Source organism: Pichia kudriavzevii, chromosome 4 (genome assembly GCF_003054445.1).
Source record: "Pichia kudriavzevii chromosome 4, complete sequence".
Taxonomy (NCBI): Eukaryota; Fungi; Ascomycota; class Pichiomycetes; order Pichiales; family Pichiaceae; genus Pichia; species Pichia kudriavzevii.
The window spans coordinates 265,226-291,873 of NC_042509.1; the positions used below are offsets into that span (position 1 = coordinate 265,226).

Sequence of the window (26,648 nt, forward strand, 5' to 3'; positions counted from 1 at the left end):
CAGAAATTGTGTATTTTGTTTCTTTCTTGAAAACTGTAGTGGTTCTTTTCAAACCTGTTGTTTTTTCTTCTTTCTTGCTTTCACAAGGACTGCTAAGAAGGAACCGTGGCGTATATCAGTAGTCACGGTCCTGATACTTTGGTCCTAGATCGAACACGTAGAACATATTTTCCATCGTTCGTGGCATCGGTCTCAGATCCTTGCATGACATAGATGAATATGGGGAAGTACCTATGTGACAATTGTTCAAATTCATTCGTTTGGTGGAGGAAACACGTGTCTCCTTCTCACTTATATATATATATATATATATATACCTTTGCCAATGGGAGCGCTTACGTGGAGGCCTCATTGGTCTTCTTTATATACAACTATCCATGTACTGGCATAGCCAGCATACACCTGTTGAATGGTTTCGTCGGCTGCACAAGTGTAGAGCAAGGTGAGCTCTCCGCAGTTGTCGATACCTTGTACACCGCAATTCCCATGTTCGCCCCATCCCCAGGCATGGGCTTCCTTGCGGTTTTCGGAGACTGTTACTCCATGTTCTGTACCGACTTGGAAGTCCCACACATGTTCTGCTCTTTGTAGCAGTTGTCTGTAGACGTTGTTCCCAACAGAGCAGAAACGGGTTTCATTCCCCCTGGTGTATTGGAGATGTACCGAGCTCCACATACTCTTGAGGGCCACTACTGTAACATCGGGGGCAATTTTGAACCACCGGGTCTTGTTGACCCCCAACTCTCCCCTGAGTGCTCCAGAACCTACCATAGTCTGTAGTTTTTCTAATAGTCCATACCTATCGCTTTTCCCCCTCATTGCAAGATACTGGCTGGTCCCGTCTGAGAGCACAAACAGAGAGAAATCACGTCCTAAGCAACACTTGACCAGAGTGACATTGCTAAACGGTAGTTCGTTAAATGTCAATTCTTGGAATCCCTCAACGGTCTTGCCACCAACGTCATCTCCCAAAAGCTGGCCCTTTTTGTTGTTTCCAGAACATACTACTTGACCAGAGTCGTAGCCAACAATAAAACTGTCCAAATTGGCAATTGTAAACTTCACGTCGCTTGGACCTTGCCATATTTTGGTATCGTCATTGTTGTATACGGCCCCAGTCCTTGTAATCTTCAAAGTGCAGTCCCATCCAGCAACAACACCGCTAATATCTTTATGCGTCAACTCAAACTTGTGCGTCTTTCGTCCATTGACTAGACCAGTTTGATAAACATCTCCATTTTCCATTAGAAGAGCAGTATGATTACCGCCACATGATATGCTCTTCAATGGCAGTGATGACTGAAACGCAATTTCCGGAGTGGCTACATCGTTCTCATGCTCTAGCCCCAGCTGTCCATTCCCATTGGACCCACAGCTATACACTAGATACATATGTGTGGTTCGTCAATGTTTCTGCAACATAGATCAGGAGTGTGAAGAGCACGTTGATCCATAGTGTCATCTACGTAAAAGTATTATTGAGCCACCAACACGAGTAACAGACACGAAAAAAAAAAAAATTGAACGTTTTGTCCCTTGGATATATTCATTTTCTTTTCTTTTGTTTTACTTTTACCTTTTTATTCTTAGTTCTGTTTGTTGTCTTTGTTTATTTTCGAGTCTTCCACATAAATACAGATGCAAAGAAGAAGTAGAAAGATCAGAGCGGACGATGTTATAGAACTACTTTCATCGAGTCAGGAAAACTCAGCTGGAGACTCATCTAACAATGAAAGCGACAGTGAAAGTGATGTGGAAAGTGCATTTCAAAGTAGAATGGATAGACGATCCACCGTTCGCCAAACGAGACAAGAAAGAGCAAAAGTTTCTGGGAAACAGAGACATGTCTCCGAATCCGCTGAGGAATCTGCTGATAGTGAGGATGGTGTTGAAGACTCAAAGTTTTCCAAAGTTGATATCATACCTCGTTTACAAAGACCAACTACTAAAAAGCAGAACGTAAAGAAATCTGCAAGAGAAGAGGTTGTTGAAGTATCTGATGAAGACAGTGAGAGTGATAGTCCAATACAGGTTCCAGATTCCTCTCCTCACCGCAATCCAAGAAACGTTCATTCTATGGAATTGGACTCCTCCCCAATAGGTAAACCAACAACTAGGCTAACGAGTTTACGTGAAACATTTTCTTACAATCCGAAAAAAGAGTCACCAAAACCGTCTATAAGCTCTGATTACAGAGAGCTAAAGAGGACTTTCCCAGATATTCCTGCAACTACAATTATGTCTGCCTTGAAATCGGAGAAAACCCTCAGAGATGCCATGCGTTACCTAAGGAAACTTGAACCTTCTTTTAGATCAAAAAGCTCTAATTCCATCAAGTCTCAGAGATTGGCATCACTAAGCGATGCTAATAAACGGGGTAGACTGATTTTATCGTCTCCTGTTAGGGCAGATGTTCCTATCAGCAATAGGAAGGGTTTGCCAAAGTTGCGAGATGCAAGACTGGAACGGGAGAGTAGATTGAGAGAAAAGGCCAGGTTGATTGAAGAAAAGAAATCTAAGCAGATTGAGTACGAGCGTGCCTTGGCAAGACAAAGGGCTGAAAGAGAGTCTATCAAGTCCTCGAAAGTTCAGTTGGACAATACTAAGAAATCACTTAGAGCACAGTATGTTGGCAATAGATTGAGTAAACATCGTAATACCAAAACACTGAAAGGTGAGACGTCCGAAGAAGAAGAAGAAAAAGAAGGTCATGATGATGATGATCGTAGCGATGAAAGCTTGGTTGAGTTGGTGGAATCGGATGATTCTCATGATGAAGTGGCACCTCCTAACCGTCGTGGAAGCAAGAGAAGATATGAAGATGATGATGACTATGATCCATACTCAAGGCCAAGAACGGGTATAGGCCGACAAGATAGGCAACAAAAGAGAAGACAGGTTGTTGAATACAATGACGAATTCAATCTACCTGAATTCATGGCTGATGAAGACAAGTATCTGAATATCGATCAAAAAATTATCAAACTGTTCAATAATGCAGATGTCAGAGATATAATTGATTTAAGCAATATGACTCCAGAGCAAGCTACAGTTTATGTGCAAAACAGACCTTACACTTCTATAAGTAGTATCTTGAAAGTTGATGTTTCCATGGGTAGGAAGTTATCTAAATTTGCAAAGTCTCCAAACGAAAGGCATATAGAATTGATTGGAGAGAAGTTGACTGCTTATTCAGCAATCGACACTTTGCTAAAACAGTGTTTTGATTATAGCAAGTCCATTACGTCAGAAATAAGAAAATGGGGCGTCAACTTAAAAGGGAAAAACCTAAATGGTGAATTAGCAATCACAAATGTCGATATTGCCACAGACGAAAGTGACGAAGAGAATGGTGGTGATGATAGTGGAAGCGCCAGTGATAATATTGACCAAGATGATGATGATGTTGTTGTGATTAAGAAGAAATACAAGAAATTTAAACTTGATGGCTCTGAACATGATGATGACTTTGGTACCTCGGGTTTTAGACCACGTTACAAATCCAACATTGACAATTCTAAAGTTCCAGATAAGATTGGTTACTTTAAAAGAAAGCCTGTTCTTCTGTCCGATGAGATATCCCTAAAAGATTATCAACAAGTTGGTATTAACTGGATCCATTTACTTTTCCAGAAGGGTTTATCTTGTATATTAGCTGATGAAATGGGGTTAGGTAAAACTGCACAAGTTATAGCATTTTTGTCACACTTGAAGAAGAAGAAATATAGAGGGCCTCATTTGATTGTAGTTCCTTCTTCAACCCTTGAAAATTGGTTACGTGAATTTGAAAAGTTTTCTCCAACATTAAAGGTGATTCCATACTATGGATCCTTGGATGAGCGAGAAGAGTTAAGGAATGTTTTGTACGAGGATGATGATTATGACGTTGTCATCACAACATATAATTTGACAGTGGGTAAGATTGACGGGCCTTTTCTGCAAACCTTGAACTTTAATGTCATTGTTTATGATGAAGGACATATGTTAAAGAATGCAACCAGTGACAGGTACAAGAAGCTTACAAAATTAAGAGCAAATTTCCGTCTATTGTTAACAGGTACCCCATTGCAAAACAATTTAAAAGAATTAGTTTCCTTGCTTGATTTTATTTTACCGGAGGTTTTTGGATCCAAGATGTCTAAACTACAGCTGTTATTTGATAAGAGGGCATCAACTAAAGTTGAAAATGAACAAATTCAAGGTAAAAACTATAATCCTTTGATGTCTGAACAAGCCATTAGTAAAGCTAAAGTTATGATGTCGCCATTTGTTTTACGCAGAACTAAGGCCCAAGTGATGACAGAGTTGCCAAAGAAGCATACTGCAATTGAATATTGTGAACTTGTACCTGCACAAGTAAAAATATATCAAGAAGAACTCGATGAGGTCAATACTTACAGAATTGAAAGAGATAGAAGAAAGTTGTTGTCTGATGAAGAACTCAAGAAACTCCCGCATCTTGCTAAAAAGAATGTGAATATGTTAATGGCACTTAGAAAGGCATGTATGCATCCCTTATTATTCAGGAGATTATATACAGACAAGATGTTGAAGCTCATGGCAAGACTTATAATGAAAAACGAGGACTATATGGATGCCAATGAAACTTACATCTTTGAAGACATGCAAGTGATGTCTGATTTTGAACTCTCTCAGTTATGCCATCAGTATCCGAATGAATTAGGAAAGTTTGTTTTGAAGCAACAAGTATATAGTAACAGCGGGAAAACTAAGGTCCTAGTAGACATGTTAAGCAAAATTATTGAAAAAGGGGAAAAAGTGTTGGTCTTTTCACTTTTCACACAAATGTTGGATATTCTTGAGAAGGTTCTTTCACTACATGGATGGAAATTTTTGCGCTTAGATGGTGCTACCGCTGTGGATTCTAGACAAACTATTATTGACACATTTTATGAGGATAAAACTATTCCTGTTATGTTGCTAAGTACAAAAGCAGGTGGTTTTGGAATCAATCTAGTGTGTGCCACAAATGTCATTATCTATGATCAATCATTGAACCCGCATGATGATAAACAAGCAGAAGATCGTGCACATAGAGTGGGACAAACAAAGGATGTCCAAGTTACTCGATTAGTCGTGAAAAATTCAATTGAAGAGAACATTCTTCATATGGCATTTAATAAACTCCAGTTGGATAATAGTATAATGGCCCAAAATACAGAAGATGTTTTGCTGAAGACAGTCGAAGACCTTATTGCCGTGAAGAAAGAACAGAAAGATTCTAAACAGGAGGAAAAAGTTATTACTGAAGAAACAGATAACACCGATGCTTTTGAAAGTCCTGTGACATTAGAGTTGGCCGCCGCAGAGGAGGAAGAGAAGGACGAACCTGTAGAAATTATTGTTCCTGAACTTAAAAGCGTTAAGGGTAGAACCAGGCGGAACAGAAGGTCTGTCAATTATTTTGATGGTAACGACCCAAATGAATTCATTGAGAAAGACACCAACGCAAGGACAGATGAATGCGAACTGGTGGATATAAATAGTGTACCCAATAGTCCCATAAGCACAACAGAGGAGGCCAAAAATAACCGGATTAGCAACATGAACCTGCAACCAGTATTCCAATCCATTAGTGAACCTATATCCTCACCATCTAAGGTTACAGAAAGTGGTGAGAAAACAAAAGATGCTGAGCAAGTGGGTGATAAGGTCAATGAAAAAACTACAGCCAACTCTTTAAGTTGTATTTCTTCATTGACCAAAGACTTGGTTAAACAGATTAAAAATGAATTTATAGTTTCAAATCTTACACAAAATGAAAATGCTCCTAAGAATACAAGTGATTACGGAAGGATGAAATTACCCCAAACAGGCGAATCTGAGAATATTGCCCAATCAAAAGTAGAAGAAGATTCAAGATCAAATCCTAGTGGCAAAGAGAACAGTCAAGTAATTGCAGAAAAAAATGGAGATTCCAAGCATGCAGATGATGAACACTCTAATTCTTATAAAGATTCTTTACCAGAAAATAACCATCCGATCTCATGCATCAAAAATGAAGCAAGCGTGAAAGTTTCAAGCAACAGTCCAAGTGAGTTATCAAAAGCGAACACCTAAAAAATATACTTATCTATAGAAGAGTAGGCCGTACGTATAAATAGAGTCTAAAAGTATTAAAGTGGATAAGTTACTGTTTAACTGAATATAACTATCATTGTACTTAAGAATTGTAGCAGAATTCAATACCGTATTTCAAAACTCGTGGAGACGCAGACTGCCCTTTCATATCCATTGAAACGCCAGAACTAACAATCCAATCATGAAATTTGCCTTCCCACGAGAGACGGAGATTCTTCTTACCTATACTTCCACTCAGCTTGAGACTTGATATATAATCTTCGTCGGCTTCCGACATTTGGGGGTGTAGATCAGTTCTGTCCTCAACGATAATATTCACATCATCAAGCGTTGCCGGTGCAGTATTGTTCTCATTGAATTCTTGCTCAGATACTTTGTAAACCACATTATGCTGGCTGATTTTAGTTATATCAAGAGCATTTTTTTGTTTCGGAACTTGTATATCAGAGCTGTGTTCAAGCCCCTTATTTTGTGGGATTAGATGAGTCTCTTTATAGTCACCATCTTTCAAGTTCTTTTCTTTATTATTCCAGGTAAGAATTTTAGATCTCAAAAGTTGTGCACCCAAAATTAAGTCTGACTCGTAAGAATAAATGTTGAATTGGTATTTTGAACTAAATACAAACCCCATTTTCCCCATGTAAGAAATATCCTTGTTTCCATGGTAGGTATCCCTTGTATACTTTGCTTCGCTCTTTATTGCGTAAGTAGACTCGAGAGTACCCAATAAGGGGTTTATTGCCATAGTAAACGTTAGAGGATGAATCGTCGAAATAGCATAAGGTATTGAAAGTATCACCTGCTTGCTACCGTTACTGTAAGGATTTAAGTATGGATGGAAGTTGGAGTTAATAAAGGCTGGTGTATAAGTAGGCAGATTATCAATTAGATATCGCATTGTATCAATATATGTAGTGTATCTGGCAGCAATACTAATGCCGGGACTGACTGATCCTGCCGAATACCATAGCTCACAACCGGCTGATAACTTTGACGGGCACTTGTTTTCAGTAGGTTTCACATCCGTCTGTGTAGAGTATGGTGTACCTACAACACTCAACTTTGGGCTAGAATTCAAAATATCAAAATGATACAAACATCTGAATCCAAATAGATGTTCCCTGGTTGAGTAGATAAAATCATGGGAGCTATTCTCCGTTTGTCGTTGTAAATAAATGGTGAATATTGTTGTTGGGTTTGTCAACTTGTTCAACTTCGGTGTATTGATGAATTTGACAATCAGCTGCAAATCAGGCCTGAATCTTTTTATTATCATACCTTCTAAAAGCTTAGATGGAAAATACATCTTTCCGTAAATCATAAATGGTTTCTCTGTATAGATATTTCCTTTTATATCCCTAGAATCTAAGTCTCGGTAACCTTGAACAACACTGTTTATAGGTAAGGCTTTCGAGTTTCTGTAATGTTCGTCCAAATTAACTGATGAACTAAGATAAGACAGAGATCCGGATAGTCTATCAACTTGAGAGATGCTAATGGAGCTAAAGTTGAAGTCTGTGTTCCTGCTTGAGACAAAAACGTTGAACCCATTTGGAATTGGAAAGTTCAATAAATTGTTTGGAGTAGATAGTATATGCTCATAAGTGTTGTCCCAGCTCCAGCCTGTCTTAGAGTAAAAGCATTGCTGGACTAAGTCCATATATGTCAACATATCAGTGTAACAATTTCTGGTTTATTTTACTGCCATTATAATATATTGACCAAGTTACAGGTAAGTTTCCATTGTGAAATTATGTATCGAGAAAGGGAACACATCAGAAACGAGAAAAATCACTCTTGGGATTACCAAGAAGCCAGTTGGCTCAGTAGAATTTTTTTTTCTAGCTTGTCATTGTCAAATAGTTACTGCAAAGAGGTGTCAGATAGACCTTACATCTAGATCTTAGTCGTTAAATTGAAAGGTATGGATACACGGGGTCAAACTAGAGACAATGAAAATTGTCCAATAGAAATTGGTATGGGCATGGAAATTGGTCAAGACCAAATTGACGATATTGAGGATTTACAGTCGCCACCAAATTCCCCTGGCTTAGTTCTACCGGTAATGGTACCAACTACTAATGAAAAAATTGACTTCTTTGCATTGGATGGGACATTGCACAAAGAACAAGAGAATGAAAATTCGAAAAATGAAGATCCAAATCCGAAGCTTCCTGTTACACCTGTTGCACAAAACAAGTCCAAGGAGAGCTTAGACCTGAGCATCTTCAGGTCGTCAGACTCCTATTTCTCAAGATCTAGGAGTCATTCGTCGAAGCCTACGCCAAGATTGAGAAGAACCAGTGACGTGTCAAATAGATCAGAAGGTTATGAAAGTTATGCATCAGGTGCAAGTTATGATTCTGGTTCTGTTTTCAGTGAAAGTGATACAGACATCACTGCATCTCCTACTCTTAAATATTCCAAAAAGTTAAGGAACCAAAGACTAGATAATGGAATGAACATTGGAGAACTTCAAAATGGAAAATCGGTTGAGGATGGAATAGTTTATAAAACTAAATCGAGCGGTTTTTCTTCGGATACAGGTTCCCAATATACTCCCGTTTCCAGACACAGGTCACGAAGCGGTTCACGTAGTGATTCAAGAGATAGAGGAGGAATGAGGTCAGAATCCAAAGATAAGAAAAATGATGACACTACTTCCCAAATATTTAAAAACTTACTTATATTAGAAGAGAGTTTGAGACAACAGTACATTGAACAGCAAAATTTGAGACTCAAATATAGCATATTTGTGGTTATATTGGTGGTGGTGTTTTCACTTTCTACATACCATGGCATTTTCAACTCTATCTACGTTCAACACGAAAACACCACTAATTGGCCTACTGGCTTTGGGACAAATGACGGTGATACCTCTGTAAGTGTGCTTCCAACCCCAAGTCCGTGTGACGCTAGTTTTGTATGCGTAGGGTTTCCAAAGTTCCCAACACAACTAAATGGAGAGGAAGAAGGCAACCACGGGCTAGGTTCAACAACTACAATTTGTAATACCAAGCTGGACAGTACCAGCATCAGCCCTATGGACAACGAGGAATCCTCGGAAGGATATGTTCTAATCAATATCGTTTATCGAGTCGTATCAATCATTACTGGAATGACCCTTTTGTTGTTTTACTTAACAGGTGAATACACACACAAAATATCAAGACCACGTAAATTTTTTGTCACAGCTAACAAGGGAATAAGACAACTAAACGTTCGATTAGTGAAAGTCAAAGTTCCATTCAAGGAACGGGTGCTAAACTACCTGAGGTTGCGTGTCAAGAAAAACCCTAGGAAAGGAGTCGACCACATCCGCCTTGTTCTAAATCCAAGGGTGTTCTCCACAGCCAATAGAGAACAATGGGAGCTGTATAGAAACCAGTTCTGGAATTTGGAGAAAAGAAAACATACATCGATTTCATAACTTTTTACGGCAAATAAACATGAGATGCCCGGACATGCAAACACCGAGATATACGCGGCCAGCATGATTCTCAGTATCTTTTTAGCTTCAATGGTGGGGTGGTGAAGGGCATTCGTATTTTTTTTTCATCTGAAGTCACGGCTGGGACGTTCCGGGGGAGCTGGGAAAACTTAAAGGTGGAGATGATATCTTGGATTGTCATCTTCTAGGAGAATTTCTTTGTTGATCTTGAATAACTTTGTTACCGCAAAGATGGCCAGGCCTCCAAACAGTTGGGTTTGGGAACATTTCCAAGAAGACACATCACAACCCCCGAACCCCGCATATACTAATGTCAGGTGTCAAATTTGCTCTAAGTCCCTACGATATTCCTCGAGAAATGGTCCAACAAATTTAGCTCGACATTTAACTAGGGGTCATAACATGAACCAGCCAGACTCTACTCCAACGCGTCGCCCCTTTGAATCGAACCGAAAAGATGGCAGTACAAACACTAGTAACAGTATCAACAGCAACAGCAATAGTATAAATAGTGTTAGCGGTCTCAATGGTGCTAATAATACTAATAATAATAGCAATAATACTAATAACAACAATAGCAATAACAAAAATGGTAAATCCAACTTATTGTCGAATGCTAGAGATCATCATAAAGGTTTTCATAATTCCGAATCGACCTCAGAGAATGAACGAGAAAGTTCACAAGAGGCTTCGAATGAGCAGGAATTGTCAATGTCATACACTACTATTTCGGCTCCTAAAGCTAATAGAAAAATGCCTATATCATACTCTACCAAATCAATACCTGAATACCAAGTACCTCAGCAGCTACAATCGGATCTTTTGTTTCAATCTTCATTGAATGGTCAATCCGAGAGATTGAAAGTGCAAAATCGACAAACTAATGGTGATCTTGGAATGCAATCATCGTCATTAACCACAAATCAGAATGATTATGATCAGTTCATGAAAAATGTGAATTTGCTTCCTATATACAGGATGGATTTAAACAAGCAAAGGGAAAAACGAGGTTTCAAACCAAAACAGCCGTTGTCGCCAATGAATAAACGACAGTCATTGCCAACGCAAATATCCCCAACAACTTTGAAACTTTCTAATATGACTCCTGGAGTTGTAACCTCCCTCAACAACTCACCTCCAAAACAGTACATGACCATTGATCAACAATTTTTCAATCAACAGACAAGCTATATGGATAATACCGATAAAGAAGTTGATAGAGACAATGGAATGCTACCCACGATTCAAGATATTCCGGATTTCAACTCTATGCCAACTATGATAGGGTCGCCTAATAATGAGACACTGAACCAAAAACATCAGCGGAATGAATTGGGTATTCTGGATGGGAGTCCTAATAAAAGAGATTTTCGTGTGGCTAATTTCGACAATGTAGGAGGGTTCAATAGCGCTGATAATAATTCAAGCTTGACCGGCCTTGTCAAAGATATGAGTACTACTATTGAAGTAATGAGGAAAACTTTACAGCAACAGCAAGACAAAATTAACCAGTTGGAACAGCGACTCTCAAGAGAAATCAACTCGCATCGTGGATCGGGACTCGAAACAGCATATGAAGTAATCCCTGCCTTTCGAAATGATGTTGGAGACCTCCCCGAACTACAAAATGTATACGTTCTGTTGTCACTCCCCATCCAGCAACTAAGGCGTATAGCCAATGCATATGGGTTAAAACTATCAGATGACCGCAAGGAGCTTATTTTTGGGATTGCGGATTTCATAGGATGTAGAAATATCAAAAATTTTTGGGATGAATATACACGTCAAATTATGCACTAGAATGAATAGAGTAGCCAAAGGGCATTAAAAAAGGAATTGTAACTTTAGTTAATGATACATAAACTTATATGTTTAAATAGATATATATGCACGCGTGCATGTGTACACAGTTTTTTGTTTTTTGTTTTTGTAATCATGGTTTGTAGATTATCCTAAGAGTTTGCTTTCTTTCCAATTATGTCTAGACATCTTTCCCAATCCACATTACATTGTTACATCGTACAAACACTTGATTGTTTAATGGTGTTCCTTTCGTCAAGTCTGGGGACTGTCCAGGCTCTTGTTGCTCAATTTCACAGACATCCTTATCAAGCAAAACATTCATGTAATTGTCTACCGAGACGAGCGTACCATGATATTCTGTGCCCGAAAATTTAAGCCTCACACAAACTTTAAGACCAATGAGTGAATTAAGGTACGGTTTTGGATTGACAGGTTGAAATGACATCGATGTACTATACCTATTCTAATGTGAGACCACTCTTGTATCAAGTCCTTCTAAAGAGATGATGAGTAAATACGTTCATTTTTTTTTGTGGCGAGGAAATTAAGAATAAATAATCTGCTATGGAGTACACTGGTCTATTCGTGTGAAACTCGTTCGAAAAGTAGGCTTCATAGAAAGTTTTAACTAATAAATAATAGAAATTATAAATAATGTAGTAGAAGTTATAGAATACATGCATGCACGTCCATCGTATCTTCGGTGTATGAATGAATGAGTTTGTTAAAAAGTTGATGAGAAGAGGGGGGGGAAGGTGAAGGTCAATTTTTGGAAGGTGTAAATTTATAAAAACAGTGTTTCGTCATTGAATGTGATGAATTTCAAGAATCCTTTATCTTTATTATCTCATGGTATTGTTGGCAGATTAACTTAAAGTTCGGACTTTAATGGAACAGCGTCGATATCACCAACAACAACTAAGTTGTAATCATTTGGAACAGAAACTTGCTTAGATGCAACCTCCTTTTCTGCTAATGCGGATGCTAGCTTGGAGTATTTAGAGAAATCAACACTCTTTAGATCTTTTGCCGCAGTGGTGATGAATTGTGCAACTTCAGCAGCGTTAGTAGAAGTGACTGCGAAATAGAATAAGTTAGAACCTTCATAAGATAAAACCTTTGATTCAACGGATGCAGTAATAGATTCTGGGAGGTTGGATAATAAACCTGCTGCAACTAATTCAAAAGCATCAGCATCTTCAACAGCAAAACCGATAACGGCAGAAGTCTTACCTGCTTGTCTAATTCTAGATTCAGCACCAGAGAAAGTTTGTTGCTTTTGTGCAACAACAGTGTTGCCTGTTGGTAGGGTTGCAAATGCAGATTCAGAGACGAATTTCTCAAGGTCTGCAGATTCAACGTTTTCACCAACAATTTCAACGTTTTCGGATTGGAAAGCAGATTTTGCAAAAGTAGCAATATCGCTAACTTCAAAAGTCTTGGATCCATCGAAATATAGTGGTAAACCTAAACCGGATCTGTAAGTAACTGCATGTAATTCTTCTAAGGCTTTGAACTTTGGACAAGCAGTCTTGGTTTGATGGACAAATGAAGCAAAAGGTGCCGCAATTTCTGCCAATTGGTGTGGTTTGAAAGAAGATTGTGCAACAGTTGATGCCAACGAATTGACAAAGAATGGTAAGGATTCCTTCAAGAAAGTTGCCTTTAAAACTAGTGCATCTCTTGTAACTTCTGCAGAATATTCACCACCAACTAATTCGGCTTCACGCTTTAATCTAAGTGCAGATTTTTCTGGAGTATCAAGGAAGGTAGAAGTGGCTAATAAGTGTGCCAAACCAGCAGGTGCACTCTTGGAACCTGCATTCTTAATGGAAACTCTGAGAGTGGAGACAGATTCTGCGGAACCTGGAACGGTTTTGATAGAAACTGCACGTGCTGCAGAAGTAGAAAAGTGTCTAACAGATTTGGAAAACATTGGATGTGTCTATATTACTGATTCTGTGATGCTGGTGTTTACTCAGCAGCTACTGTTTCAACTCCAAGTTAAACTTGAAGTATCCTCAAATGATTTCAGCAGCGACGAATTTTACACCCTTTTTCGCATTTCCTCTCTATTTTTTAGATTTTCCGCGCTGCTGATTGGTTAAACAGGTGGTCTTTAGCTACATGTTTTGACACGTGCGAGCAGTGCGGATTACTGTTTCTGTCGACAATTACTTACCGGTTTAGGAAATAAGAAAAGTATATGTAACTATTTGGCGGTTTTTTTTTTTTGTTCGTTTTAGGTGAAGGACAACCTACACAGTCTCTGTAAACCAAAAGAGAACACCCATATGGCGAAGTCTCTGCAGCCGTGCCATGTCTGCACGGTTCGCAGATGAGATCATGTTTAGCTGTTCCAGTTCACTAGGTAGAAGCAGTTCTGATTCGTGTCCTTTGACATCAGTTCTGCTTAACTTAGCCAAGAGAATCTTGTTTTCATCCTTACGTTCTTCCACCCCTGACAGAACCTCGCCTGCATTGAAGAGCAAACAATTTGCCAACATCCTTGAGCTTCTCAATGTGCGATTTAATTTAAAAGCAAAAATACTACGCATTGCACTTCTATCAGTTGTACGAGGGATCTCTTGGATCTCAATGAGGCCAAACCGTGTAAGAGTTGCTATAACACGACGCACATCTCCCTCCTTCATTAATACGCTCTTTGCAATGGTTTTCTCCTCCGCTAGCCTCTTGCTTTCAATGCAATTGTACACACGCAATGATGCGTTGCCTAATATGCATTTAATCAACTGCTTCTTATGATAGGTTGATAACTGCTGTTGAAGAACTGTGAAGGGGACATAAAATTGTCCCGGGGTTGTCTCTATCAAAAAACTCAGTTTTGTGTCGGTCGTTAATAGTTTCAAATGGTGTAAAATTAGCTTTAGCAGTTCCGCTGTCTCACTTGAGGACCCATTAATATCAAAACCATTATCTTGGTTGTTTTTTCCATCAGCATCCTCTTCTTCGTCTTCATCTTCATCAAATGTTTTGATTTGAGCTGCTAGTTTACTCAATTTAGATTTTTTATATCCATTAGCTTCTGATTCTTCTAGTTTTCTCTTCCGACTGTTCTGAACATCGTCATCCTCTTCGTTATCCATGATTGTGCCAAGTAAATCATCTTTAGTTAGCTCGTATCTTTTTGTTAATGAAAGTGCCTTCAAAATATCTGCCGCACCAAAGTTCATACCTTTCTGTTGATCAGCTAACTCGAGTCTCTTCTTCAAATCTTGAGCAGTACTAGGATCGTAACCAGATGTGGAGCTACCTGCTGATCCAGCACCAACACTAGCATCGGCAACTAACCTATCCACAATATGCTCAACATTTCGCATATCACGTGTACTTTTCTCAATTCTGTCTAGCACAACTTCATAAACCATGGCAGATACATTTCCAATCCTATGTCTACTAATGGACACCAAGTGTGTGTCCCTGCTATATTTTAGATATCTTTCAAATGAAACACTCAATGGAATATTCCCATTGATTCTTTTCAATTTTTTGGATCCATCATCAACCTGTTCGTCAGCGTCTTCGTCGTCACTAAACAATGTAGTCATGGAGCTTCCTTCGCTTCTTTTATTATTACTTATGCCAACACGATATAGTTGTTCTTTACCACTGTTATCATAATACAGCTTCAAAAATTTTTCTTTGGCAATATCCTTGATAATCATAGTTTTCTTTAGCTGCGACAAACCTGCACTCTTGAATCTAGGATTACCACCACCGCCACCCATTCCCATATCATCACTTCTTGTGTACTGACTACTGTTTTCCATAAACTCTCTGTTTGCTAGGCGAACACAGTTGGCAAAGTTCTCACTCAAAGTTGTGAAATCCATCCCCTTAACATGAATTAGCCATCCATCCTCAATTAAATCCAGAAATGATTGCTCAACCATCTCGATTTCACTTTTGAGTTCAATCTCTTTAACATAAGAACCAATTGTAACATGTCCCCCTAATAGGACATTCTGCATTACACCGGCATGGTTGTCACCAAACTTCTCACGAATATGACGAACAATGTCATCTGCAAAGGTCAATTTCCAACATCCTTCTTCGTTATGTGCATAAGAAACTGCACCTGTCCTTTCATTCTTAATATACACAGCACATCCTAGTTGTATTAAAACAGTTAACAACTTTTTTAAACTTCCTATAGACAACCCAGTTTTTTTAGAAAGTTCCCCTATAGTTTGCTTACGGCGTGAATGCAAAACAGAGTAAACATAAGCACCTTGTTCGCCAATATAAGCTCGCAGTATTTCAGAATGTAGGAAACAGAGTGGTGATTGTGTCTTGGCTGTTATCGGTAGCTCCGATGGTATTTTTACGGCCTTTTTAGTTGTGGACATTAGTTTCCAATGACGACCAGACTATATCAAGTTTACGGGTGAAGATCATCGACTTTTCAAATCAAGAATTTTTTTTCTTTGCAAACAGTTTAAATCATCAACATTTGAATAAAAAAAAAATTCAGCGACAAGAAAATATTGGTCGCCAAAAAGGGTAATATAGACGTTTTCATGGTAGTGTAAGCCTTCTAGGTTAAACCTGCAAAAGACACACTTCTTCTAAACCAATTTATAAATCAAAAAAATCAGTTCCTTGCTTCCTTTGTACTGGAGGGTTGGTATGTGTAATAATAAGGATTATGCAAACAATTAGATATTAGTAAAACCAGTTACAAAAATTGTATATTATGAGAAGACTCATAAGTCTCTAGACAAAGGCATGTCGCTCATTTCAAACAACAGGCCGTCATCTTCTTCTTCTTCTTCTTCTTCTTCTTTTCCTTCTTGATTATTGCCACCTTCGTCATCCAGATAGAGAAGATGCCCACCCTCCTCATCTTCTTCTTCGACATCACAAACGGTACCCTTTACGACCATACTTTGTCTTCTCTGCATATTTTTTAGATTATTCAACACGTTGCTTAATGATTCCGCACGTTTACTCCTTGTGCGGGCAGTTGAACCTTTACGGGACTTGCTATCGTCCGTCATATCATCGATACCATCACCATCATCATCACTTGTAAAAACATCCTGTTTGTAAGAAATATCCTTCAGTTGTTGTGGTGTCATCTTCCCGCTTGCATCACTACTGCTGTACTTACGACTAGATCTAGACGAAATTGCGTCATTATTCAAGCTGTTTTGAAGAATAGATCGAAGCTGGCTACCAGTAACCGAACTACCGGATCCTGCTCTTCCCCGGAGTCCACTATTAAAACTTGTCTGAGATTGACCACTGAGGTTTCTTAAAAGAGATTGGGCTCTACCCATTGACGACGAAAGCGCCATGTGCTGGGTCAAATGTGAAGTCGTGGGTGAAACTGATGATGCTGCATTAGAAGCAACTTTAAAGTTCTTATCATAATCTATAGGAGGAGAAAATGATGGTAACGAAACACCTCTTTCCATCTGTAGGGAATATGGTGCTTGGGCGACAGTATCAAAACTTTCGGATGTTGCGCTTGCCTTTAAAACAGAATGCACTGACTGATTGGGAGTAGCACCGATTCCTGCAATTGTAATTCCTCCTGACTTAGGAGATGATGGATGATGGATCAAGCCAATGCTTCCTCTGCTGTCCCTGCTGCCGTGGCTTCCCTTACTGCCTCTGCTGCTTCGACTGTAGGTACGAATCTTATGTGACTGACCCGAGTTACCCATCTGTTGCTTTTGCGTTTGTTGATGTAGCTCTGATTGGCTTTGTTGGAAGCTTTGTGTTTGATTTTGTGAATGTTTGGAATCCAGCAACAACTTTACAGTGGAGTCCAGTGTGTTCTGATCACCAACCAAAGGGGGAGGTTTTGAGGGGGAGGTTGAAGAAGAAATAGACCTTGAATAGGCAAAGCTATCTTTTAGAGACGAGTCAATAAATAAATCGTTGTTTTTCTTCAGATCCTTAAAATTACTTAGACTGTCTTCGTATATTGAAGAAGAATTGTTTGAGATCCGTAAATCTGGTTTTGATTCTAGCAGTTTCATAAAGTTGTTCAAATCATCATTTAAAGAAATTGAATTATTTATTTCGATATCAGAGGATGAAGACATAATGTTTTTATTCTTAGTCTTAAAATGGTGAAGGATCGGGTTATACGGAGCAGCAACGTTATTAGCAGTCGTTGTTAACTTACCTTCCAAACTGTTATTCCTACTCCCACTGTTTCTGAGTTTGGATCCCACTGATGAAGGAGCTTTTCCCGGTATCGGGGACGTCATCAAACCATGTTGGAGTTGCTCAATTTTATCACCACTATTATTGTGATAAAAATGGACACTGGAACTGGAATCGTTACGCTTGACCGGTATAGGATATGTTCCTAGTATTAGATTGGAAGCTAATGGTGCAACTGGAGGAGATATGGAAATGGAAGAAGTCATAGATCTGGACCTGAATCCCACCCCCGGCCTTGCCGAACTTCTTCTTTTCATGTTCAAGCTATTAATGGAAGTATTGGAAGCCTTAAACTTGGAATTTACAAGTGCAGCCTTCTGTGACTCATAATTATGTGTTTCTGATTTATCGATAGCATCTATATTGATGTTCTCGTATAGACGGAAGTTGCAATTCTTTCTGTAAGAAACAGACAAATCTAGAGATCCGATTGGCGTTAGGACCGGTAAGAGGTCTTTAGATTCAACAATGTCAACTTCCGGCTTGTTGCTAACCAAAGGTCGACTCAATCCAAAGCGTCCTTTGGACGTTATTGCTTTAGAGCCATTGAGGATTTTCAGTTTGACACGATCCTGTAGATTTGACTCGGTCAATTTAGAAGCTGGTAATAAACCTATGAGTGTGTAAAGACATCTAAACAAAACTATCAAGTTTTTGTATATCAGTGGCAAATCAATCAATTCATTGTCATAATTATTTAAGTCTAGCTTTATTAGCCACCTCTCTAGAACAATCTCGGATTTTTTCTTTGTGGTAATAATATTGTCTTCAAGATAAAGCTGGATAAATTCGGATATTCCCGTTAAGTCAAGTACGGTTTCGATAATCATGGGAGGTAGTAGTGTGATGTCACGTATCTCCCAGGGATGGAAATCAAAGTTTAAAAGAACGTCACTTGCTGATGTTTCCAAATTGAACCACATATCCTTTTGCGATTGTGTTCGTACATGGCTGGAACTATAGCTGGTCTTCTCTGCTGAAGAGACGGTAGATTTGGGGTTGGCAAAAACATTGCTTTTAAATTTAATATCATGATTAACGTCAAAGGAATTGTTATGTTCCACATCTGATAGATATGGAGACAGCTCTTTTTCCTTCTCCAATTGATGGGTATAGGCGTTCTGTGATCGAACATTCACTATCACTGAAGAAGCCTTCATGAAGAAGTTACGGATTATCCGTGCCAATCCATCAGCCTCCCTGTCTGTGAGCCACCTTTGTTTCACACCAGGTTGAGACGCCATGCTGAGCCAGAACTAAGATGTGGGGGGTTGCTGGTGAGGAATTAACTTCACACGTCAATAAGGGCTATATATATATATATATGTATATGTATATATGTGTCTGTGTCTGTGTCTGTGTCTGTGTCTGTGTATGTGTATGTATGCCTGTTGTGTATGTGCTACAACAAGAGGAACTTCATGGAAAACGCCCGGCTTTCCCACAACCACGTTAGGAGCTACATACGAAACACTGGATCACCATACAGGAAAAAATATAACAAGCCGCCTCTACCACGCATAAAACGAAAAAGGCATCTCGTATCTTGAGACTCTAAAATATTACAAAGTTTCAGTTTTTAGTTTCCTTCTACAACTAGATGACTAAACACGTATATAGATGTCATGCCTTCCCAACAAGGGAGAAAAGCTCTGCAAGTGCTTTCTCGTTGACTCCTCCACTTAAAAGGATACTTCTCTGTGCCTCTCTAAGTCGTTTCACCTTTGCGTAAGCATCAGAAACATCCATCGCACAGTCCTTCTTAGTATGGATAGACAATTCCAGTGCAACTTCACTGTCAACGTGGCTCCAGACTGAAATGTCACCTGGGAATAACACTGCATTTCTCTGCCATGTTCTATTGACCCTTGTACCTGGTTGTTTGGCTGTAATTCTCTTGGATATCATGATCAATAGCTTCGGGATTTCCCGATGTGAATCCCTGATTAATGTATCTAAAGGTAATTGATCCAAAACTTCCTTGACTGCATCAATGTATTCAGTCAAGTCTTCAACCAATGATATAGCAGCAATGGTCATTGCGACTATCAATGAAGTGCCTTGCGTTGCAATGTTGTTCAGTAATTCATCCATAGCTTCTTGTTTTGCAGCCTCATCTCCAGATGCAAACAGCACCTGGGATATTAAAACAACAATTCTTTCATTCTCTGGGAAGGCATCGACTAGCTTCCTAAACTCTTCAAGTGACCTTTCGTAATCTCCTTGGAAGTATAGTGATAATCCGAAAACAGTGAAACAAGACAACATGCATCTTTGAACTTGCATAGTTATATCTGATATTGTATCTAACAACGAGCCAACATCATCACATACTTCGGAAGCCTTAACATACTCTTGCTTTGCAAGTAGAAATCTGGAATATTGGCATTTCGCCATACAATAGTTGATCAATATCCTCTCACTTTCTGTTTCCTCGTACTCCTGCTCATATAACTGGCACAGATTCTTTGAATATTCAATACCACTATTAAAAGAGTAGAGTCTTTCTATAATTTTAACGGTTAGTTCAAGAGCAAAAGTATCTGATGGGAATAACTTCAAATAGTTTATCATTCCATAATTAACTGAAGTCAGCTTTTCAACGGCTTCTAAGTTCCTTTCGTCGTCGCCTTCAGAAACAATTTCCTCCAATACAGAGATAGCGTACAAAATCGTCATGGATGGATTTGTTCCTCTTGACAAGACATAAGAATGTGTGAAAAGATTTCTAGCATTTTCAATATCACCGGCCTTTTTGCAAATCAAAGCGTGACCTGCCCATGGAACGCAATTGGTGGCACCAATGGACTGCGCTCTGGTAAAGCAATTCTTAGCTAATTCATAATCTCCGTATTTGATATAGAGCATACCGAGGTTAAACCAATATATTGGCGATTTGGATTCAATAGAGATCGCTTTAATATAACAGTGTTGTGATACCTTTGGGTTTTTACCCATTGACACTATACCTAAACAATTCCAATATTCTGAATTCTCTGGCTCTAATTTGACACATTTATTCAATAATCTTATTGAGGTGTCCACGTACCTTTCACGGAGAGAATCTCTGTACCATGAAATAAATGAGATTGCAATGTTAAAAAGCAAACTAGAACGTAAAGTTTTCACGGCGCCTTCTTTAGTGCATAAATACCCTCCGATGCAGGAAAGAGAGTAATAAATATGGCAAACTTCAGGAAACTTCTCCTTTTTCATCAAATCATCAATTTGAAATTCTTCAAAATTTACCAGTTCCCACATTTCATCCTTTTCCGTCATGAAGTTACTTACCAAATTATGGACCTTCGAAAATGGAACTCTTGATATGGATGATCTGACTGTCAACGCTATTCTCAATAGATCACCTAGGGCTTTCCATAGTTTGGTAGATTTATTTTCAAGATCAAAAGCATGGAATAAATAACTAAATGTTGATAACAATGTGTCCGAAGCTCTTAAAATCGCACCCCTTTCAATTTCCGCATCGCATCTCAGGATCAAGGTTTCAATAAGTAATGTTAGAATGCATGAATTGTTTCTTTGCTCTTCGTTGGTATCCAACAAATTGGTTAGTATTCTGATACTATTTTCAAATTCAAGCATATTCGTTAAAGCTACTGCTAGCAAATAAACAACATGCCAATCCGCTTTTTTCTCCATTTCTGGAGTAATTTCTACGTCTTTTTCAAGAACACCCGACTGTAATTTGATGACATGAGTAAAGACCTTAACACTAGCTTCCAATCTACCTCTTGACATGTATGCTTCCCCTAAACCTATCCAGGAAGAAATATCAGAAGAGTCCATTCTTAACGCACTTTGGAAATATTCGATTGCTTTAACATCCTCCTTGAATTCCATAGAAGCACATCCTAACACTCTGTAAGGCCATGCCTTGTCTTTTATATTCGAGTAACTTGAACTTAATTGGCGCTTTGCCTTAGAATTCTCGGTGACTGATTTGCAGATCAAATCGGCCATTTCCCAATCTCCAATTGAAGTGAAATGCTCAGCTAGTTTATAAGAAGCTTCTATTTGAGAAGGATCAAGTTCGAAAGCCTTGTAAAACAACTTAATTGCACGCTCCTTTTTACCTAAGTAGTTATAATGAAGCAATCCGAGAGCAGTAAATGATGGTGCATGATTAGGTGAGATTTTTAGACATTCTATAAGCAGCTTTGAACATTTACCTATATACTCCTTCAAGGTTGCTTCATTGTGAAGACTTGCTGAAGTACCATCAAACTGCATATAGTAGGACATTGCTAATCTGTATTTTAGAGTTGAAACAACTTCCATAAAATTTAAGCTCTTCTTTGAATACGCCTCACTTTGAAGAGTTGAGATGGCACGTTCTATATATTCTCTTCCCAACTCAAAGTTGCCAAGTTGGATCTGGCACCAACCGTATTCCTGAGTGGCATCAACATCTGTTGGATCGGAAGTTATCAAACTCTTAAAAATTTCGGCGGCTTCATCATACTTTTTGGTCTCCACAAGAATTAATGCCTTACCGATTTTAACCTTGGTGTTATTCGGATCTTTCCTCCAAATGGAATCGTATAGAGATAATGCCTTAGGGAAATTCTTTGGAGCTTCATAATAGGTGTAAATAATTGCCAAAGCTAGAGTTTGCTCCATTTTTGAATTAGATAAAACTATTCCCCTGCTGTTCTGTAGTAAAACTAAAGCATTAGTGAAATCGGTAGAGACATCCAAGGCATACGCATAATCTTTAAGATGGATGGCATAGCTAAGAACAATTCTGCAACATAAGACAGAGCTTTTCACTTGAGATAAGTTAGAAAGCATTTTAGTGAATATTTCTTGTGGAGTGACGTCAAAAATGTCGTAACTTTGGTTGTTTGCCCCAGTTTTTGGCACGTCTTCTAATAACTTTCCCGGGTGTTCAGTTTCTAATTTTGAAACCTGGGTTTTTCCTTTGGCTTTTTCTTTTCCGGGAGCTAGGTATTCTGCAACTTTTGATTTTTCAAAGGGTGAAATATCGGAGATTAAATATAGGTATAAAATAGCACCAAATCCCCTCTTTTTCCCAAACAAATTGATGTAATCAACAACTTGAACAATATCCAGACCAGCAAGTGATTGAGGATCCAGCCAGTCAAAGTGTATTTTCCATGCCAATTCAGAAGGGCATTTGATCAATACCATACCCTCAACCAAGTCCTTAATTTCCGCTCTCAGTCTGGGTTTTTCTACTACAGGAGCAATGAATAATAGGTTGTATTTGAATTCTAAATATTCATTTTGAATCTTGTACCTTTTTTCGTCAATCTGTTCTAAATCAATCCACAGTTCATAAAGTTTAGGGAGCTCTGATTCTGATAGAAGTGGCCATATTTTCTCATTATATTTTTCGTTCTTGGCGCTTTCCGTCATGTTTATAGAGAAGGACAACTTGACAGAGTCCTTTATTTTCTTTATTTCTGTCGAATTCTCATTGTTGTACAATTTAATTAGAGCTTCAATGGAAGTCGAAGGATTCTCAATTTGGTAACCAATCAAATCACCCAATTCACTTAAACCGGGAGTGATTTGCCTTAAATAATATACTTTCAGAGGCTGAAAATCAAGACCGTGTTTTCCGACGTAGTCCTTGATGTAATTGACAGCCTCAGTGAGTGGGTCTTTTTTAGATATTAAGAGCTTGGTAAACAAGAATACCGTTTCAAAAAATGATTTAAAGTCAGGGTCCTCAACTTTGATCGATAATTGACCCTTCCATCCAAGAGCTTGATCGGGTTCTATCTCTGTAGCCTTCTGATATGCCTTCAATGCATCTCCTGGCCTCTTCTTCGCCTCAAACGATTTACCCAAAAAGAGATAACAAAAAAAGTTAGTCTTGTCGAGTTTCAGAATGCTTTTACAGGTTTCGATACATCCATCATAATCCTTGTCAACAAGTTCCTTCTTGGCCCCCTTCAACAAAGACTGTACCTGTTTCTTTATCTTTTCTCTCTTCTCACTCATATGGCTCCGCTCCAATGTTGTGGCTGGCTTCTACTACTTCAGGTTTAAAAGCGCAAAAATCTTGATAATAACAGTCCTCCAGAAGTGGCGAAGCTTTCAAGACTCAGCGCGTCCAAAGTTAAGTGACAAGTACCGTTGTTGACCTTTGGCATTTGACCGTTAAGGCTACTACAGTCTACCTCACAACCTTTTCTATAACTTACTTACAAGTTGAAGCGTAGAATGAGCAATGAAGACTTTGAATTTTCCAAGAGCACTATACAGAAGTACAAAACTATGTTTCAGATAATAGACAAAGATGGCGATAATCACATATCTGTTTCGGACTTGCACGACGCCTTTAATGGCATTGGACATCGAATAGAAGAAGCAGAGGTCAAGAACAACTTACTGGGTGAATTTGAAGACAACAAAATCGACTTCAATGCATTTCTCAGAATTGTGGGGTCCAAGTTTGGTGGCTTTAGTAGTGAAGAAGAGTTGAAAGATGCCTTTTCAACCTTTGTTGATTCTTCGGGCAATATAGAAGGTAAGGCTTTTAAGGAAGACGTCGCCAGCGTTACCGAAGCTCAAGAAGATAAGCAACCGATTGAAGAGGTCATTGACGAATTTACAAAGGAAAATAGAATAACAAGCTACAAAAAAGTTGACTCTGAGAAATTTATTGATAACGTTAAAATCTAGAGGTTCCATGCGTATCCGGAAAACGACGTTTTCGTATATTTGAAGATATCTCTTTTCTTCTTTGGTTTATAGTATAATGTACAAAGTATAGGATAATTGACGATATTTTTGTAGAATATTTTCTTTTGGCTTCTATTATTCTTAATCAATAATCAATTCTTCAACAGACCAGTCTTCATAGGATCCATCTGGAAGATATCTCCTGACAACTAGAGGGATTTTCTTGGCAGACAACTCTTTCATTGCAATCTGTAATGGATCAGTTTCACCTTCGATGTCGACTAAAACTGGTGCATTCATGGATATCTGTAAAGCTCTAGTACCTAGAATACGGGCTCTTTCGTACTTGGTCATGAATGGAGTGGTGATCCTTTGGTCACGTGGAATGGCCCTTGGTCTTGCTCTTTTACCAACTTCCAACATCTCAAACCCTTCTTCATGACCTGCTCCTGATGCAATGATGGTTTTTCCATCTTGGTCAACATCGACACCGTTTGCGTTTTCGTCATTCTGAAAGCGTTCATCATCAGAAAAACGCTCTTCGTATTCTTCTGGATAATTTTCATTGAAGTCTGCCATTTTGAAATCTAGTGTGTATCTGTCTATTAGGAGGTATGGTCGTTCGTCCAATTCAAGGAGGCAAACAATTGGAATTCTACTGTTTAAACTACTTAGATGAAAAGCTGAAAAAATTTTTCCATATTAAAATGACATGTCGCTACATGTTTTTTTCTCTGGATAGAACAAGCAAGAGTTGATAACTACAATGGCTTTAATGCTGAGATAATTCCTACCATTTAATAATAAATGCAAGCTTTCCGGGCATTCCTGGTAGAGACACGGTGCTGTATTTTGGCAAGAGAATGAAAGGAGCCTCTATTATAGATGTGAGTGGGGGTGAGAGTGACGAAAAATGTATAGATGTCCCAATTCAGAATTTGGAACGCGTTTCGAAGGAATCTACAACAAAATCAAAATCACAAGATACCAGTTCACATAATGAACACTCTCCTAACATCACACGTGCAGGACGTTCCACTGAGAAGAAAACTGCAGGTGTTCGAGCCAGATCTTCATCTGGCTCGTACAGTGTTCGGTCTGTTTCGCCACGTCCCAAGAATCACATTTGCGACTTTCCCGGATGTACTAAGGCGTATTCCAGACCGTCTCTACTTGAACAACACATGAGGAGTCACTATGGGTACAGGCCATTCAAGTGTGAGTTTGAAGGATGCAACGATTCTTTTACAAGAAAAGACCACTTGGCGAGACATATGCTCAAGCACACCGAAGAGAAGGATAAACCATTTCACTGCACGGTTTGTGGCAAAGGAGTCAATTCAATGCAGCATTTGAAAAGACACGAAAAAACCCACTTTAAGTCTTTCCATTGTACATTTGAAGGATGCAATGAATCTTTCCACAAACATCAATCATTGAAGGCGCATATAAGATCAGTTCATGAACAAAATTCATCGAACAAATGTGAAATTTGTGGTAAGCAGTTTAGTAGGCCTGGTAGGTTGGCTGATCATATGGACAAACATCATTCGGACTCTTCCAAACTAATCTGCGATTTTCCTAATTGTTACAAAACGTTTCGAATGTGGTCAGCCTTACAGTTGCATATAAAAACAGAGCATCCTAAATTGGAATGTGACATCTGTGGGAAGAAATGTATTGGATCCTCAGGTTTGGCCAACCATATGAAGATGCATGTCGATGACAGCCTTATAAAGCTTTGGAATTGCATGGAATGTGGCGAGAAATTTCATAAGAAGGAACACGCTGTGAGACATTATGCAGAGAAGCATCCGTTGATAGAACTACCAGAGGCGTTAAGATATGAACCCAGGTTGGAGGTTAAGACGAAACATAAACAATCTGTACAAGAAATTGAATATTTTATGAAGAAAAAGGAAGAGGAGAAAAAGGCCAAAAGGAGAAGGATTGAGCCGGATGATGAGCATAATACTGATGTTGCTAACGATTGTGATTATGATACCAATGGAAAGTGTGTCAAGGGAAGCCACGTTAACAAAGAAGATCTCAAAAAAGAAAACACCTTTAATCTTTCAGACTGCGGGATGTTTGTAGCAAAACCGACTATCAATAACTTCAAAAAGCATCAGAAAAACAAAGCCAACACATCTTTTGATGTACTGGATCTTCTCGTTGATAATGTAGATCAGCGTCTCAGTTGCCCATATTCTAACTGCCACAGACTTTTTAGAAAACAATACGATCTTGATAGGCATCTGGCATGGCATCAACGTCAAGATAAACTTTTGGATCAAAAGGTTGAATTGGTTCTTACAGAAATAGAGCAGGCAGAGCACAACGCCGATTGAAACGATATTTAGATCGCATAATTGTAAAAATAATGTACAATAGTCTTCTATAAAGATAACCAAGA

The 26,648-nt window shown here is 38.7% G+C and overlaps 13 protein-coding genes across 13 annotated transcripts; 5 read left to right on the top strand and 8 right to left on the bottom strand.

The window, feature by feature from the left end:
* Window positions 1–348: 348 nt before the first annotated feature.
* C5L36_0D01390 (uncharacterized protein) lies at window positions 349–1,392 on the bottom strand (the record flags this gene model as incomplete). The annotated part of the gene is made up of 1 exon (XM_029467020.1): window positions 349–1,392. The coding sequence occupies one exon, from the start codon at window positions 1,390–1,392 to the stop codon at window positions 349–351; it is 1,044 nt and encodes a 347-aa protein (XP_029322880.1).
* A 246-nt stretch (window positions 1,393–1,638) lies between these two features.
* Window positions 1,639–6,081, top strand: C5L36_0D01400 (uncharacterized protein; the record flags this gene model as incomplete). The annotated part of the gene is made up of 1 exon (XM_029467021.1): window positions 1,639–6,081. One exon carries the CDS (start codon window positions 1,639–1,641, stop codon window positions 6,079–6,081), a length of 4,443 nt encoding a protein of 1,480 aa, XP_029322881.1.
* Window positions 6,082–6,184: 103 nt separating this feature from the next.
* Window positions 6,185–7,774, bottom strand: C5L36_0D01410 (uncharacterized protein; the record flags this gene model as incomplete). The annotated part of the gene is made up of 1 exon (XM_029467022.1): window positions 6,185–7,774. The coding sequence occupies one exon, from the start codon at window positions 7,772–7,774 to the stop codon at window positions 6,185–6,187; it is 1,590 nt and encodes a 529-aa protein (XP_029322882.1).
* A 252-nt stretch (window positions 7,775–8,026) lies between these two features.
* On the top strand, window positions 8,027–9,532 carry C5L36_0D01420 (uncharacterized protein; the record flags this gene model as incomplete). The annotated part of the gene is made up of 1 exon (XM_029467023.1): window positions 8,027–9,532. The coding sequence occupies one exon, from the start codon at window positions 8,027–8,029 to the stop codon at window positions 9,530–9,532; it is 1,506 nt and encodes a 501-aa protein (XP_029322883.1).
* Window positions 9,533–9,784: 252 nt separating this feature from the next.
* Window positions 9,785–11,353, top strand: C5L36_0D01430 (uncharacterized protein; the record flags this gene model as incomplete). The annotated part of the gene is made up of 1 exon (XM_029467024.1): window positions 9,785–11,353. One exon carries the CDS (start codon window positions 9,785–9,787, stop codon window positions 11,351–11,353), a length of 1,569 nt encoding a protein of 522 aa, XP_029322884.1.
* Window positions 11,354–11,534: 181 nt separating this feature from the next.
* On the bottom strand, window positions 11,535–11,801 carry C5L36_0D01440 (uncharacterized protein; the record flags this gene model as incomplete). Its single annotated transcript, XM_029467025.1, has 1 exon — window positions 11,535–11,801. The coding sequence occupies one exon, from the start codon at window positions 11,799–11,801 to the stop codon at window positions 11,535–11,537; it is 267 nt and encodes an 88-aa protein (XP_029322885.1).
* Window positions 11,802–12,227: 426 nt separating this feature from the next.
* Window positions 12,228–13,292, bottom strand: C5L36_0D01450 (uncharacterized protein; the record flags this gene model as incomplete). Its single annotated transcript, XM_029467026.1, has 1 exon — window positions 12,228–13,292. The coding sequence occupies one exon, from the start codon at window positions 13,290–13,292 to the stop codon at window positions 12,228–12,230; it is 1,065 nt and encodes a 354-aa protein (XP_029322886.1).
* A 322-nt stretch (window positions 13,293–13,614) lies between these two features.
* C5L36_0D01460 (uncharacterized protein) lies at window positions 13,615–15,726 on the bottom strand (the record flags this gene model as incomplete). The annotated part of the gene is made up of 1 exon (XM_029467027.1): window positions 13,615–15,726. The coding sequence occupies one exon, from the start codon at window positions 15,724–15,726 to the stop codon at window positions 13,615–13,617; it is 2,112 nt and encodes a 703-aa protein (XP_029322887.1).
* Window positions 15,727–16,083: 357 nt separating this feature from the next.
* C5L36_0D01470 (uncharacterized protein) lies at window positions 16,084–18,801 on the bottom strand (the record flags this gene model as incomplete). The annotated part of the gene is made up of 1 exon (XM_029467028.1): window positions 16,084–18,801. The coding sequence occupies one exon, from the start codon at window positions 18,799–18,801 to the stop codon at window positions 16,084–16,086; it is 2,718 nt and encodes a 905-aa protein (XP_029322888.1).
* A 379-nt stretch (window positions 18,802–19,180) lies between these two features.
* C5L36_0D01480 (uncharacterized protein) lies at window positions 19,181–23,548 on the bottom strand (the record flags this gene model as incomplete). Its single annotated transcript, XM_029467029.1, has 1 exon — window positions 19,181–23,548. One exon carries the CDS (start codon window positions 23,546–23,548, stop codon window positions 19,181–19,183), a length of 4,368 nt encoding a protein of 1,455 aa, XP_029322889.1.
* A 222-nt stretch (window positions 23,549–23,770) lies between these two features.
* On the top strand, window positions 23,771–24,232 carry C5L36_0D01490 (uncharacterized protein; the record flags this gene model as incomplete). Its single annotated transcript, XM_029467030.1, has 1 exon — window positions 23,771–24,232. One exon carries the CDS (start codon window positions 23,771–23,773, stop codon window positions 24,230–24,232), a length of 462 nt encoding a protein of 153 aa, XP_029322890.1.
* A 141-nt stretch (window positions 24,233–24,373) lies between these two features.
* C5L36_0D01500 (uncharacterized protein) lies at window positions 24,374–24,811 on the bottom strand (the record flags this gene model as incomplete). Its single annotated transcript, XM_029467031.1, has 1 exon — window positions 24,374–24,811. The coding sequence occupies one exon, from the start codon at window positions 24,809–24,811 to the stop codon at window positions 24,374–24,376; it is 438 nt and encodes a 145-aa protein (XP_029322891.1).
* Window positions 24,812–25,095: 284 nt separating this feature from the next.
* C5L36_0D01510 (uncharacterized protein) lies at window positions 25,096–26,583 on the top strand (the record flags this gene model as incomplete). Its single annotated transcript, XM_029467032.1, has 1 exon — window positions 25,096–26,583. One exon carries the CDS (start codon window positions 25,096–25,098, stop codon window positions 26,581–26,583), a length of 1,488 nt encoding a protein of 495 aa, XP_029322892.1.
* Window positions 26,584–26,648: the final 65 nt, after the last annotated feature.